General features: G+C 47.2%; 1 protein-coding gene across 2 annotated transcripts in view; it reads left to right on the top strand.

The window, feature by feature from the left end:
• CEMIP (cell migration inducing hyaluronidase 1) overlaps nucleotides 1-16469 on the top strand; it is a 172544-nt gene that overhangs the window by 144192 nt on the left and 11883 nt on the right. For both annotated transcript variants that reach the window (XM_033189217.1, XM_033189218.1), the window contains 8 exons: nucleotides 767-852; nucleotides 1774-1905; nucleotides 5065-5100; nucleotides 5182-5337; nucleotides 8028-8208; nucleotides 9417-9632; nucleotides 12843-13054; nucleotides 13993-14178. In XM_033189217.1, the coding sequence (XP_033045108.1) occupies nucleotides 767-852; nucleotides 1774-1905; nucleotides 5065-5100; nucleotides 5182-5337; nucleotides 8028-8208; nucleotides 9417-9632; nucleotides 12843-13054; nucleotides 13993-14178 (1205 nt within the window). The remainder of the gene's footprint in view (nucleotides 1-766; nucleotides 853-1773; nucleotides 1906-5064; nucleotides 5101-5181; nucleotides 5338-8027; nucleotides 8209-9416; nucleotides 9633-12842; nucleotides 13055-13992; nucleotides 14179-16469) is intronic.

Below are 16469 nucleotides of genomic sequence, written 5' to 3'. Positions count from 1 at the left end.
GGGACTTGCCCAGTCAGTTAGTGGGAGTAGAGCTGCGAGTCAACCCCACATCATCTGACTCACATCACTGCTGCTGAATTATAAGCCAGAGGGAGAATGACATGGCCGCAGTGCCCTCCAGTTATCTAAAGAAGAGAAATCTGAGTTTGAGCATTCACAAGAGGCCAAGAGAATCCAGAAAGGAATGAAGACTGAATGGTGGCCTCCCTGGGCAGCATCACTCAGCTGCCTTGATTTCTCCCTACCCCATGGCTAACAAAGTGGACATATTTGGAGTCAAACAAGAAAGCCAGATTCTCTCTTCAAGACAGACAGGAGCTAAAATGAGACTGTGGGAAGGTCAATGTCCCCTGTCCAAGGTAAAGATGGGACTTAGGTTCAGCATTTGCTTTAAATCACAGCAGATACATTTCCTACGAGTGTACACCTGTTGTTCTTGACTTGGGGCCTGGGCTGTCCAAAGCAGTATGGGTTCTGCACATGGACTTTGCCATTTGGCCTTGGACAAGATACATAATCTCTCTAGACCTCACTTTCCACATATGCTCCTCAAAGAGGTCAAATATTCCAGATTTGGTCTTAGCAATGCAGAATAAGGCAGCATCTTCACCTACCTTACTGTAGATCCTCTACTTCTGTTGATGCAGCCTGAGAACAGAGCCAGTTTTCCCGGAGCATTCAGAAGTACACAGTGAGGCTGAGTGTGAGAAGATGCCTTTAGCCCACAGTAGAAGTTAATGTGTCCCTGAATATCTCTTCCCTGCAGGCTGGCATGATCATAGACAACGGAGTCAAAACCACTGAGGCCTCTGCCAAGGACAAGCGGCCCTTCCTCTCAATCATCTCTGCCAGGTAATCAGCCATTGGGAAGACACAGTCCATGGTGACCTTGCACTCCAGTTCCTGCCTCCCTCTCCTTCAATCACTCATTCATTCCCTGAGCATCTGTTGAGCCCTTGCTTTGTGCTGGGCATTGAGCTATTTGCTGGGGGTACAATGGTGAAAATCTGAGCAGAGTAAAGTCTGAATTAGGATTCCAGCTCCAGTAGCCAAAGGAAGATAGAAATTCCCAGAGGTTTCTAGATCCCTCAGCAAAGTGAATAGCTGGTAAGTCAGCAGAAATGAGCAGGGCCACAGTAGGTTGGGCCAGGATGAAAAGATAAAGAGAATAGAATGGAAGAATTTTACCATCAATTTAATGGGAAGGAACATGCAGGTCATGCCTATAAATAAACCTACTGTTCAGCTGAAAGCCAGGGGCAACTTTTAAAAGGTGCTTTAAAAACCTCAAGGTAATTAGCAAAACCAATCTCCTTTAAAGAGAAAAGTTGCTTGGTCTCCATCAAAAGTGGGTAATATGGTAACATGATAGTGCACTCCGTTTTGTAGCTAAGAAGTGCTCAGAAAAGGCACTAGTTTAAGGTGACCTGCCAGTTAGTGGGAGAACTGGGTATCTCCAGACTCTTCTCCTGGGCCACGAGGACTGTGTCACATGCCCTTGTGGGAATGGCTGTCTGAACTTTCCTCTGTGCTTTGACCCACTTGGGGGCAGGTTCTTCAGTATGTGAGGAGCCTGCATGAACTGATGGAGGAGTGACCTCTTGCTTCTGTGATGAACTCAGAAAGTTCATTCCAGAGCCCAGGAAATGCAAATGGGTTTCTGTTTAGTCAGTGCCTTCCTGGGCACTGTGAGTAGAGAGAGGCTTACAGAGCCCAGAAGCAGAGGCATGCCCCCAAAACCACCACCTGTGCACTCCCCATGGTGTGCTGCAGATACAGCCCTCACCAGGATGCTGACCCGCTGAAGCCTCGGGAGCCAGCCATCATCAGGCACTTCATTGCCTACAAGAACCAGGACCACGGGGCCTGGCTGCGCGGTGGGGATGTGTGGCTGGACAGCTGCCGGTGAGTCAGAGCGGCGTGTGGCTTTGGCACAAAGGGGGCATGGCGCATCTTCCCCCAGCACCCCACAGAGGGAGGAGAGCAAAGCAGAGAGGGGAAGCCAGACATACTGACGTTTGGCCTTCTGGTCCCCCAGCCAGGCAGGGGCATAGAATGGTAGCAGGCAGTGGCCAAAAAGCAGCAGCAACAAAGAAAAAATCAGAAAAAGCAAAACCTAAAAGCAGCATATTGGCTTCAGCCCATAGCGCCAGGTGCTGCGGGTTATGATTTGCTTCCAAATAATCATTGGTCTTGGCTCTCTCAAGGTCACACGGCCCATCAGCTAAGGGAGGGAAGAAGAAAGAAGCCAGAATATTCTGGGCACTTACTGTGTGGAAGCCTTGGTTGCATTTCTTTCTTACCGTGTTTCTCAAACATATAAATTACAATCTCCATTTTAGAGATGATAAACTGAGTTTCAGTTAGTGAATTTCCTAAGGTCATGCAGTTAGCTAGTGTTTGAACTGGAACTTGGAGCTACAGTTCACTGGACTCCAAGACCCAAATGAAAAAGGCAGGGAACGCTGAGCTCTCATATGAAGTCCCTATATAAGTGACCGGCACATGCCAAGGACCAGAAGGCACAGTCAGCAGAGCTGGGATTTGTTTCCAGGGAGTATTGTGAAATGTCTCCTTGTCTGCCTTTTGTGTTAAAAATGGGAAATCAGAAACCCTATTAGGAAATAAACATATTTCTCTATTTTATTGTGACCAAGTAAAGGAGAAATAAAGGTGAAAGGGAACAAGAGAAATTGAAAAGTATGTGAGGAGAAAAACAGAGACACAGCATTGACAGAGAGAGAAGAGAGAGAGGGAGGTTGAGAAAGGCTGCTCAGATATGCAGAGATCTGGGGAGAAACTGACTTAACAATGGAACCCCAGGAAGATGCATGAGAGACAGAGAAGGGGAGGTGCAAAGGCTTTCGGCCCAGCCAGGCAGGGGCATAGAATGGCAGCAGGCAGTGGCCAAAAATAAACAATAAAATTTTTTTTTTTAAAAAGTCAAAAAAACAAAACCTAAAAACAGACGCAGAGAGACTGAGGGAGCCTTCCTTTTTTTTTTCTTTGAGATGGAGTCTCACTCTGTCACCCAGGCTGGAGTGCAATGGTGCAATCTCAGCTCACTGCAACCTCTGCTTCCTGGGTTCAAGCAATTCTCCTGCTTCAGCCTCCCGAGTTGCTGGGATTATAGGCATGTGACACCACGCCCAGCTAATTTTTGTATTTTTAGTAGAGATGGGGTTTCACCACATTGGTCAGGCTGGTCTCAAACTCCTGACCTTGTGATTTGCCCACCTCGGCCTCCCAAAGTGCTGGGATTACAGGCGTGAGTCACTTTGCCAGGCCGAGGGGCCTTCATTTTGCACAGGAGAAAAGAAGTCATTGGTTTTAAGAAGAAGGGAGGGGAAAGAAGAGAGCTGATTCTGGGTTTCTGAAGGGCATTTAGGGGAAGGGGACAGGGTTGTTCTGATTGGCTATAGAAGGCAAAAGTGATAGGCATGGAGCAGGTTTCAGCTCTGGAGAAGGAAAACCGTTCCTACCATATGAGACACCAGTCTATGCGATAAGCTGCCAGGCTCCTTATCCCTAGAGCAGACCCTAGAGCATCCTTGGGAGGGGCACTATGCAGAAGGTGGGTGGAAGCCTTGGGTTGAAGAGAAACTAGATGGTGTCAATGCCAAAATTCTTCGCAATATCCAAAGTTCGGTAAATCTCTTGGTTCTGGTTGTGGGCATTTCAGAGTTTAGGTCCTTAAAGAGACGGTGAATGCCAGATTTAGGGCAGTAAGAAAAATTGCGAAGACCCCTCCTGCCAAAGTGGGTGTGTCTTTTAATCCCCCACCAGACTCATTCCAAGGTAGCCTAGGATCTGGCTGGCACCAAGGCTGTGGTCCTATGCGTGGACAAGGTTGGTGCAATAGGGGCTAACAGAAGATAGGGATCCCTACAAGGATTGGAAGAATGAGGGGACCAGGAGCCGAGCAATGGGGGACAGAAGCAATGACGAAAAGCCATGGAGGGGTCTGGGAGACAAGACTCAGGAAGTTTTGGAAAATAAATGGAGTAGACAGTGCCCTAATGATGGGATTGGAATGATTCATTTGAACTAAATGTGCTTCAGAAAAAGAAAAAGGTCCGTGTGTCTGAAAGAGGGTGAGCAGAGGATGAAAAAGTACATTGGGAATTACAGAGCATGCGGGCCACCGGGACCAGCCTGGTGCAGCTGATGTGGATTCACCAAGCCCTTGAGCTTGGATCTATGAAGGATATAAAGCCATGGAAATTTTAGGGAGCAGAAAGGTTGGTGAGAATGGCACTTTGAGATGAGCCTGGTAGGGTGGACAGGACAGGTGGAAGGAGCAGAGGCATGGAGACCAGTTAAATCTACCCCTGGGACACAGGAAGTGAAGGCGGCCACTGTATTTGGCCCTAGAGTCTGTGGTAGCACGGACCCAAGGCTCAGCTCTGGATTCTGTGTAGTTCCTTGGCCCTCGCAATCAGACACCCTCCAGGAGCATGCTCATCTGACCCCTAAAAAGGGCAGAGGTGAAAAGGAGCTAACGAGATGGTTCCAGCACAATTGCAAAATGACTTCCTGCCCTTCTCAGGGCCTGCATCTGCCTGACTTCCCGGAAACTTGAAAAGTAGCTATTGTTGCCTCTCTCTATGGCTGAAACAGCAGTGAAGATGGTAAAAGAAAAAAAATAGAAGTGTATTCACATACTCCACCGTTCCCTGGTGCTGGTCCTGACAGCGGAAGGCCCTTCAAGTTCTCCTGATCCAACCTCAAACTAAGCCCTGGAATCACAGAGGATAGGGCTGGAGAGGGAGGCTCATGGACCGCAGTCTGCATGCTGTCAATGCCGTTGAACATGGAGAGCCTCAGAGGTCACCGTTTTCTCTCTAGAGTCAGAGTTGGAGTGGGAGGGGACCCAGAACATCCCCTTCCTGTGTAGAACAGGAGAGCCACAACTCCCAGAGCACATGTCTGCTTACATAGAGACTCCTTCCTCTGCACGGTATTCAGTTTGACTCTAAGGGCAGGGAAGTGTCCTTCTCTCCACGACTCCACTGAATGTGAAGCTAGGACATGCTCTGACTATCTATCTGCTCTTGTCCACAGGTTTGCTGACAATGGCATCGGCTTAACCCTGGCCAGGTAAGGGCAACTGTCATTGTATTTGGACCTCTGTGGGATCTTGTCTCTGGACATCTCACCTTAAACATCTTCTCTCTACAGTGGTGGAACTTTCCCATATGACGACGGCTCCAAGCAAGAGATAAAGAACAGCTTGTTTGTTGGCGAGAGCGGCAACGTGGGGACAGAAATGATGGACAATAGGATCTGGGGCCCTGGTGGCTTGGACCATAGCGGAAGGACCCTCCCTATAGGCCAGTAGGTTTGCAACCATGTAGCTCCTTGTTCTGAGTGGCTTAACCTAAGTGGCTGTGTTGGAAGGGAAAAACTTAATGGGTAGTTTCTACCTGTTGACTCTGAATTCTTCTGTCCTCTACCAGCCAGAGGAATCATTGAGCTGACTGAGACTAACAATTAAGGGATGAAATCTGGAATGGGGAGAGAGAAGTCAAAAAATAGTGTGGAATATGAGTCAACAGGGTAATGTGGCCATCAAAATGCGTAATGTGTTCCTGGGCTACGTTAATGGGAATTTAATGTCTGGGATCAGGGATCATGAGTCCTTTTCTCTGACAGCACACTCACTTGGAGTGTTGCATCCACTCCTGAGGATGGGAGAGCGATAGAGTCTGGCCAAAGCACACTTAAAGGAGAATAACCAGGAGGGTGACAAAAGCTGAAGCCATGTCACATGCAGGTTGGGGTCTTCAAACAGGAGACAGGATCATCACTTTGGGGACAACATGGGGGATATTGTTGCACGTTCTCAGAGCCGCTGTGCACATAGGGGATGAGACTCATTCTACAATGGTCCTTAGGGTTAGTCTAGAGCAAGAAGGATGGATCTTTTTACATCAGATATGCTCAACAACAGAATAGCAGGACTGTCCTGAGGAGTCCTGGGCTCTGCAGCTGGGGGAGTTCAAATGAAGGTCAGACAATAAGCAGGTGGGTGGAGAGTGAGTGAGTGACTTGGAAGGCTGATGAGCAAATAGGGATAATGAACTCAGTCAATTCCTTGGAAAGCCACAGGCTGGGTCGGTGGTGAGGAAATCTCCCTTCTTCTGCTGGTGTTTCTGCTCAGGTGTGAATTTAAGCCAGAGAGCAAGGTTCAGAGCCTGTGAGCAGCATGGTGGTCCCTGTGCTCCTGATGATAAGATCAGCCCTTCTTGTCTTTCTGAGCTTTCTACTCTCTCTAGGAAGATATAATTTTTACTACTAGAGCCAGGACACAAAATACACATTGACCTAAAACTTCCAACCCAAGTGGACATGGAAAAGACTTTGCAAAGGCAAAATCATGATCTCCTTCAGCACGAGGTGGGAGAAGCCCTTCCTTCTGTCTAACCTGAGTGACGGAGCAGTCCCTTTCAGCATTTGTATGAGTGACCCTGAATCTGCATGTTCAGGGTTTCTTTGCCAAGAGTTAGCAGCCTCCCAGGGCCAGAATGCTCTGATGACTTCCAAAGGTGATCCTGTTTATGGAAACCTATCAGACTGAGGCATGTTCCTCAAATTGCATCTGCAAGTAGGAACCTAAGACCTTGCAGTCCTCATCATGGTTGATCCATCTTGTATAGAGCTGGGTCAGGCTGAAGTGTAAAACCTAAGTATAGAGCTAGTAAAAATGGGCTGTCTCTAAAATATGTGAAATGAAAAAATGCATGGAGCCACCCCATGAGAATCAGGATTCTAGGTCATGATGTTAATCAATTATAAACATTAAAATATAGAAATGCAAGGAGTCTTTGGTGCCTGCTGAAGGCATGTTACCATGACTGCTGTGGCTAGGGTCTTCCTCAAGGAACCATATTGGAAAGGAAGGGAGCCCAGGGTTGAAGATCAGGGACAACTGGAGTATGGTCTCTCCCTGTGGGCAGATATTTTTTCTGCTTCTTTTTCCATCTTTCTATCTTTTCTTCTTTATATTTGCTGTGGAAGAGAATGGGCTTGACCCAGATATAGAGACACCAGCATAAGCATACATGTTGGGTTTGGAGAAGGAGCAAGCCTAGACTGGGGCCAGGCCCAAGAAGGGCCACCAGGAAGCCCAGCCAACCTCGCAGACCCTTGTTTCCTGTGCTCAGCTCAGGAGTCTGAGGCAACGGGAGAAGTGTGTCTGAGCAACCTACTCCATGCTAGACCAAGGCAAAATCTTCAAGTCACCAGTTCTTGTCCAGTCTCTCCTACCTCCACGTCCAAGCCTGTTGCCGCTTCCTACCTCCTTCTGGGTCTCAGGGCCTTCTTGGGGTTCTCTGTCAGTCCATAGTCATGCTTTTCAGTGGGACCTCCCTTTCTTCTAGGGGTGCTGAAAATGTTGCCTTACAATTGCTTTTATCACATGTTTATCACCTTCCATTCTGTGTTCTTTTCCCCTCTGTTTCCCAAACCCAGCACACTGCCAATGTGAAAGGCTTACTCACAGAGGAAAAACTCATGTGGGTCTTAATCTGATTAAATTGTTATAGCAACTAAAACTAAGGCGATAATGACTAACAGCTCTACCTTCCCAAGAAACATATTATTGGCAGACTCCAGCGGTATTTACAGTATTTACCCAATGACTCTTTATATAATGGAAACATTGGGGGAAATGTTGAAATACAGGACCATTCTCCAAACTCCAAATCAGCAACTAGATGGATATTCATTCACTCATCCATCCATTCATCCATCCATCCATTCATCCGACAGTCATTCATTGACAATTAGTGTGTCTATACATGCTTTAAATTAATTAATGAATTAATAATTAATTAATGAATCAGTAATGATCTGGGGCAGGGGGAGTTGCTAGAGGTGGGGATCAGGAATGGTTTTACCCAGGAAGTCTCTGCTACCATCCACCTCAGAAGGGGCAAACAACATGGCGTTTACACTGACATCTTACTTCCTTAACTCCATAGGAATGGACAACATTTAGACTGACATCTTCCTTAACTCCATAGGAATTTTCCAATTAGAGGAATTCAGTTCTATGATGGCCCCATCAACATCCAAAACTGCACTTTCCGAAAGTTTGTGGCCCTGGAGGGCCGGCACACCAGCGCCCTGGCCTTCCGCCTGAATAATGCCTGGCAGAGCTGCCCCCATAACAACGTGACCGGCATTGCCTTTGAGGACGTTCCGGTGAGTGAGGCACCACGGCAGACTCCCGGCAAACCCAGACTTTGGATGGTGATTCACAAGGTCCCCTGGGGCCCAGAGTTTGAGCTATTGCCACCACCGCAGGGGTTGAAAAGCCTCCTCCAACTAGGCTGGGCCGTGTCCCAGTTTGCTCTTCATCCAAACTGGAAAAGTACAAGCGTAGGTTGCCCCACAGGTCAGGTCTGGGTAAATGCCCGCTTGCTCTCTCCCTGCTCAAAACTCAGGCCAGCCTCCAGAGGACCCCGACGTGTGGATCGAGGTTCCTAGGCTGTTCCTCCAAGGGTCTTGACTTTGACAAACTGAGTCTTACGACCAGGCCACCTGAGTTGGCACAAAGAATCTAACAAGCCCCACAGTTTCCAAGGGAAGTCTTAACTGATGATGTTCTGTTTAATCTCTCCCCGAGAGCAGACTATAAACAGAGCCTTCCTTGCCCTAGACAGAGAAGGCAGAAGAGGAGCTGAGGATTAGGAGATCAGGAGCAAGGGCTGCCCCGTGAGACCAGCCGGGGCCAGGCCTCCTGTGCATTTCCTTCAGGTTATGGATTCCCAGACTTTTCCCTCCTTCTCCCCCCTGCTCCTGCCTTTTGCCTGTTTGCCCAGTTTCTGGCAGGCTGAGGGAAATGATGTGAAACTGAAATGACTTAACGTCTTTACTCAGGCGACTGAGGGCCTGAAAAAGGTCAGTCATGGAAATCTGAGAGGACCCATGCTGCAAAACTGTCTTCCTGAAACATGCCACACACACATTTTCCCTTGCACATGGATGCCCCCGTGCATGCGTATGTGTATGTGTAAACGTGTGTGTGCCCTTTCTCATACACACATCACCACCACCTCCCTCTCACACACATTCACACTCACAGTCCTCAGTCCCCTTCCTCCATCTCCGCAGTTGGTGAAGCCTGTGTGTCAGAGCAGTCTTCAAGCTCACCCACAGCAGCCAACCCTCCAGTGAGCAGAGGCCAAAAGTGTGTGCTAGGTCTGGGAGTTGAGGCACGGTGAACCTTTGACTGTGACTCCGGTTGCATCGGAGGGGTCAGCCTTGCGGTTTCTCTCAGTGCCCGAAAGCATCTTTGTTTTGGCTGGCTTGTAATGTCAATGGAAATCGGAAACCTCGCCCTGGCCTGATGACGGCTGCAGTTTCCCTTCACCTTCTAGCCCTGCCTAACTTTCCTGGGCTCTGTTTAGATTACTTCCAGAGTGTTCTTCGGAGAGCCTGGGCCCTGGTTCAACCAGCTGGACATGGATGGGGATAAGACATCTGTGTTCCATGACGTTGATGGTTCCGTGTCCGAGTACCCTGGCTCCTACCTCACGAAGGATGACAACTGGCTGGTCCGGCACCCAGACTGCATCAATGTTCCCGACTGGAGAGGGGCCATTTGCAGTGGGCGCTATGCACAGGTGGGGACACCTTGCTGGGGGCCGGTCACTCACTTATTCACTCATGCAACAAGCATTCAGTGAGTGTCTACTGTATGCCTAGCTCTGTTTCAGGGCACAAAGAGATATAGAATTTTTTTTCTTTTTCTTTCTTTCTTTTAATTTTTTCCCCCTCACCCAGTAGGATTTTTACAAAGTTAAAATCAAAACACTTGGTAAACAAAATGCTTAGAAAAAAAGAACCCCCTGGGTCAAATGCTTCGATTCAAGTCAGGTTCCAACACTTACCATTGGACCTTGGGCAAATTACTTGGACTCTTGGAGCCTCAGTTTCCTCACCTGTCAAATAGTTGAACTTTCCTAGCGAGATTTTGGGGGTGGCTTCAGAAAATACATGTAAAATGTTTCACCAGCCCTATCCAATAGAAATATAATGCAAGCCATACATGTAATCTTAAATTTTCTGGTAGCCATGTTAAAAAGTAAAAAGAAACATAATTTGATTTTAATAATACTTTAATTATATTCAAAATACTATCATTCAACATGAATCAGTGTAGAAAATCATTAAACAGTTCTTGTTTTTTTTCTAAGTCTTCAAAATCTACTGTTGCCCACTCAATTTTCAACCAAGGGAAGTGTAGTCCTACTGAAACAATAACGTTGTGTTTAATGTGAATTTTTAATTTTATTTTTAATTTATTTTTGCATTTTTATTGCTATATCATAGTATATTCTCTTGGAGCATGCATGATATTTTGATATATGTATATAATATGTAATGATCAAATCAGGGTAATGGGATAGGAAAAAATATTTACATTGCTTTTGTTTTGAAATTTACATGAATTAAAGTTTAAAATTCAGATCCTGAGTCACAGTGGCCACATGTCCAGTGCACAGCGGCCACATGAGGGACAGGGCAGGTCTAGATGGTGCCTAGAATGGGGCAGAACTGAAAATATTAATTAGCTATTATTATATTATTGTTACTTCTAGTATTTTGATGAATGACTAATGAATAAATGACTAAGGGGAGAGAGGCCTGAGAAAATGAATTGGCAGGCTCACAGTGAGCCAGATCATCTCAGAGAGTGAAGGAAACATGTATGAATGAAGACGCTGTCTTCACAACTATCCTACAAGGCAGGCATTATTATCACCACTGTGGGTGTCAGGAATTGGGGTGTTAGAAAAGAGCTAAATAGTGATTTGGGTGCGGAGGGGTGATAGGAGAGGGAGATAGTGTTGGGCTGAAGGAAAAGGGCCATAAGGGGCAAAGGGAGCACAGGGTGCAGCTGGTGGGGATCAGGTGCCAGAGGAGGTGGCAGGGCTAGCATTTAGCAGGAAGAAGGACCAGAGGAAGACTGGGGCAGAGGGCAGGAAGCTGAAGGTGTTTCTCTCTGCAGTAGAAGGTGATGTCATGTGCTGAGAATTTGGGGACTGGGCTTAAGGAAAGTAACCTCCAGAGAGTGATTAAAGATTTGGAAGAGCTGTTATAGAGAGTGGAAAATGTTGACAAGAAGCTTGTGGAAGGAGCACCTGGCAGTGTTGAAAACCTAGCGGAGACTGGAGGCGGTGCATTTGCAGAGGCATCTCTCTCCCAGGCTGTGGGATTTTCTCAGCTCTGCTCAAGAGCCCTGGGAGAGGCAGAGCTGTGCAATGAGCCAGGGGGAGGCTTCTGCTGCAGATGTGGGCAGAGGAAGGGCCAAGATGCTAATGGGAGTGAGTGGTTGATGTGATGGTCTGAGAAAGATAAGGAGGGTAGTGGAGTCAGAAGGGAGCTGATGGAGGACAGTCATGCCCTGAGTAATTGAAGGATGACCAAACCCTCAAGCCTGGCATCCACGCTGTCAGCATTACACAGCCTCAGCTCAAGGTCTAGGTGTCCCATACGGAGCCTTGATTTTCCTTCCCACACTTTCTTTCTGATACGTTGCTTATCTTCTGTGAAGAAAAGCTCATTGTTAGAGCTTGCCAGATTATCATAACTGGCAACTGGTTAACTGTTATCCATAGTATTTTCCCTTCACTTTACATCTTACAAAATGCTTTAATGTATCCTTTACCTTCTGATACTCAGGGCAACTCCCTAAGATGGGCAGGGTTGGTTTCTCTTTCCATCTTATATGCGATAAAACTAGAGGGGAAGATAACCACTTCCTTCCAAAAGCACAACATCATTGCACATTGGTGTGATCACACATTGGTGTGATCTCTTGGCCACAGTTACGGGGATATTGTTTTATGAATTTGGGATGTGCCATAAAACAGGACACAGTGGCTTTGTTTTTTGTGTTTTGTTTTGTTTTGTTTTGTTTTTTGAGACAGAGTTTCACTCTTGTTGCCCAGGCTGGAGTGCAATGGCGTGATCCTGGCTCACCACAACCTCCGCCTCCCAGGTTCAAGAGACTCTCCTGCCTCAGCCTCCCTAGTAGCTGGGATTACAGGCATGTGCCACCACGCCCGGCTAATTTTGTATTTTTAGTAGACACAGGGTTTCTCCATGTCTGCCAGGGTGGTCTTGAACTCCCAACCTCAGGTGATCCGCCCACCTTGGCCTCCCAAAGTGCTGGGATTACAGGCGTGAGCCACCGCGCCTGGCCGACACAGTGTTTTAAACCAATGCTGGGCTCAGGCTCTCAGGTCCCTGGATCTCAATGGCTGACAGTCTTGCTTTCAGTTTTTCCTCTGAAATGGGGCACCATTTATTCATGCAGTGTGTTGTGGCACCACAAGGACTGGCCTTAGGGGCCAGACACTGAGAGGAAGTAGGAGGGAGAAATAGGCCAACACACCCAGGCACTCTCTCAAATGCAGGCAGAGTAACTGCCAGTTATAGGCGAGTTGCATTTTATGGTAGAATTATAAAAGTTATCTCTCTCTCTCACTCCCTGCCTCCTCCGTCCACATCTCTGTCCTTTGTCCAAAATTTGCCATCTGACTATTATGCAGGCTCTTCTCAAATTTCCACTGGAAGCTCAACAGAGCACTTTTATGAAGATGCACAGAAAGCATTAGCTGGATTACACAGTAAGGCCTGGGCTGTGTCCACCAGCAGAAAGAGATGTCCCCTTATTTGGCCTTTCTTTCATTCAAGCCTTCTAAAAAGGGTTCTGTAAAGAGAAAGTGCCTTTGAAAGTGCAGTCTGTAGTCAGATGTTAACCAGACGCTCTTGGAATAACCCTTTGTAATAGCCTCATTGTGTGTTTCCTTTTTGGGTTTTAAAAGATGTACATTCAAGCCTACAAGACCAGTAACCTGCGAATGAAGATCATCAAGAATGACTTCCCCAGCCACCCTCTCTACCTGGAGGGGGCGCTCACCAGGAGCACCCATTACCAGCAGTACCAGCCGGTTGTCACCCTGCAGAAGGGCTACACCATCCACTGGGACCAGACGGCCCCCGCCGAACTCGCCATCTGGCTCATCAACTTCAACAAGTGAGTGGGGGCCCGGCCAGGAGCAGTGAGATCTGTGGGCAGCTGCTCCGACTGAGCTCAAAGCTGATAACGATGACTTGTTGCAAAGTCCTGGCCTTGCCTCTTACGGAACCACAAGCTAGCCCATGTGATTGATCCCTGCAGGAGTACCTAGAGGGGTTGACATCACCCAGGAGTTAAGCATTAAAGGACACAGGGCAAGTCCCTGCTCCGGCATGGGTGACCTTGGGTAGGGCATGTAACCTCTTGAGCCTGAGCTCCTTGATCTTTGAGTTGAGGATAGTATTACCTTGCAGGAGTGCAATGAGGATCTAGGGAGATGAGGTATGGTGGGCACCCAGGACCTGGCATTAGGGAGTGCTCGATAGATGGCAAAAATATCTGGGTATTGTTGTTACCATCCTACAGAGAGGGAAATGAGGTTCTGCGAGATAAAGTGATGAGGGTGAGGGCATCTAGATAGGGCTTCCTATATTTAGATTCAAGTATTTGCTATGCATATCATTTACTTGTCACAGTATTTCTGTGAGACGGACATTGATCAGATGTGGGAAATGAGACCGAAGAGATGAAATGGACCCTACAATCAAGCTGGACCCAGAAGGGGCTGAGCCTAGGTCCTTTGGATCCTGTGCTCTTTAACTACAAAAAGAATGTCTTTTTCCCAAAGTTCCATACGGAACACCCCCAGGGTTGGCCCTGGAGACACACCAGTGAAGCATTCAGACTCTCTGCTCACAGGCGGCCATTGTCTCTCCCTCGCTCCTTGAACACTGCAACTCAGTCGCCATGGCAGCAAATGTTCTTTCAAAATTTCCCATACAGAAGTGGAGGTGTCATTTGGTGGAGATTTTTTGGTCTGTTTCTCCAAGGCATGCTCCAAAGGCCCTATGGCCTGGACACCCTTGCTTGTAACCTGACTCTACTTCCAATCCTAGGGGCGACTGGATCCGAGTGGGTCTCTGCTACCCGAGAGGCACCACCTTCTCCATCCTCTCAGATGTTCACAATCGCCTGCTGAAGCAAACGTCCAAGACAGGTGTCTTCGTGAGGACCTTGCAGATGGACAAAGTGGAGCAGAGCTATCCTGGCAGGAGCCACTACTACTGGGACGAAGACTCAGGGTGAGCAGGTGCCCACCTGGCTGCAGGAAAGTGGCATGACCTCATCTTGTCCCCTTGGCCTTTCCAATAAGTCTAAGAACAGCCATGTAGTTAATGCCAATTAATGTAAGACACCTTTCTAGGCATTTTGATTCTAAGGCTGGCTGTCTCATACATTAATGACATTTTTAAAGCTGTTAAGCTTTAAAAGTAAAGTAAACACTCTATTAAATATACATGTGAATTGTAGGGAATTTACATATTTCAAAAAAAAAAGTGAAGGCAGTAAATCTTAGAATCCAGAAAACATGGTACATTATCTCAAATCCTCACAACAACCCACTTGGAGCAGAGGATTAAGAGATGGGCAGCCAGGCGTGGTGACTCACGCCTCCCAACACTTTGGGAGGCCGAGGTGTGCAGATCACAAGGTCAGGAGTTCGAGACCAGCCTGGCCAACATGGTGAAACCCCATCTTTACTAAAAATACAAAAATCAGCTGGGCATGGTGGTGCGTGCCTGTAATCCCAGCTACTCAGGAGGCTGAGGCAGGAGAATTGCTTGAACCTGGGAGGCAGAGGTTGCAGTGAGCCAAGATTGCGTCATTGCACTCCAGCCTGGGTGACAGAGTGAGACTCTACCTCAAAAAAAAAAAAAAAAAAAAAAAAAAAAGAGAGAGAGAGAGTGAGAGAGATGGGCAAAGAAGGCACAGGGAAAACAGAAGAGACTTCCTGAGATCATAGCATAAATTTGACCCAGCTGGATTTGAACCTAGATCTGTCTGTCTTCAAAGCCCCTCACCCTTTTACTAACCTGCACTAGGTTCTATTCAATAGAGATATAATGAAAACAGAGTATCTGTTCCTGGGAGTTCTTTGATCCCCTCTCTTAAAAAGAAATTTAGGCCGGGCGCGGTGGCTCAAGCCTGTAATCCCAGCACTTTGGGAGGCCGAGACGGGCGGATCACGAGGTCAGGAGATCGAGACCATCCTGGCTAACACGGTGAAACCCCGTCTCTACTAAAAAAATACAAAAAATTAGCCGGGCGAGATGGCGGGCGCCTGTAGTCCCAGCTACTCCGGAGGCTGAGGCGAGAGAATGGCGTAAACCCGGGAGGCGGAGCTTGCAGTGAGCTGAGATCCGGCCACTGCACTCCAGCCTGGGCGACAGAGCGAGACTCCGTCTCAACAAAAAAAAAAAAAAGAAATTTAGTCTAATATCTTAAGAATGCCAAGCCAGCTCCACAGTGATGTCGATAGCAAACTGTGAGGAGTAACGGTGAAAGATCATTTGATGGCCAGTTTTCTATTCTTATATGGAAGCCAATGATAAGGAAACTGATAACAGGTGATCTGTCTTATTTATGGCTCCATCAATTTGATTAAGGGAAAATTAAAATTTAGAATCAAAAGTATAAGTACAATGTTGGGATGGGAGGGCAATAGAAAACACCTTTCTCCCCACACAAGCACTAAGCCAGTTGGGGGCAGACAAGCTGGCAGGTGAAGAGGAAGCGATCCATTTTATTGATGATAAAGCTGTTGGAGAATAGAGCTTCCCAATATCGTCCCCAATTTTACCTTCTCCGCCGCAGGTAGCACTGAGCAATTACAGGCTCCCCACATAGGGCCCAGCCCCAAAACCTCAGAGCATGTAAGACAGACCAGAGTGCCCCTGCTCTACGGGCTGAGCCAAATACCCAAAACCAACCAATAATGAGACACTCTCTTCCCATGGGAAGAAGTGGATGAGGGGAGGGACCAGGGGCCAGAAGTATTTAGGAAAATCCTCCCATATGAAAACCAGAGGAGGAGGAATGAGATATGCCCCACATACCACTAGGAAATATTATGATTAAAGTAACAGATGTTGATAAGGTAAAGTCCCTGGGATACCATCCATGCAGATTTTCTTCTTTTCGGCTCGTGAGCTGAAATGTCCAAAAGATGTGAAATTTTCAAATGGAAACTTCCACTAAGTAAGTTGAACCTCTTTGATCAAAGTCTTAAAAATCTAAGGCTTGTCCGTTTGTCACCTTAAGCACATTTTTTTGGTTGGTAGCTTAGTTTAGCCCTATGCCTGTTGATCATTACGTTGTGTTTCAATTTGGCGATGCCTTAGGGACCAGGAGTTGGGTTATAGGGGGGGGTCTGTTTCCTATGGAGAACAGCTGCAAACTGTTGGGCTTTTAAAAATCTTTCTGCCTTATACATTTGTTATTTTTTTCTATTCAGAGCACCTGCCTTTAGCAGCTACCTTCTAATAATCTACTATGGGCTAGGATACTTAACAACTAGCTTGCTATAATTAGG

This window comes from Trachypithecus francoisi, unplaced genomic scaffold, assembly GCF_009764315.1.
Source record: "Trachypithecus francoisi isolate TF-2019V2 unplaced genomic scaffold, Tfra_2.0 Lachesis_group3, whole genome shotgun sequence".
Taxonomy (NCBI): domain Eukaryota; kingdom Metazoa; phylum Chordata; class Mammalia; order Primates; family Cercopithecidae; genus Trachypithecus; species Trachypithecus francoisi.
This window is presented reverse-complemented; position numbering and strand designations above follow the sequence as displayed.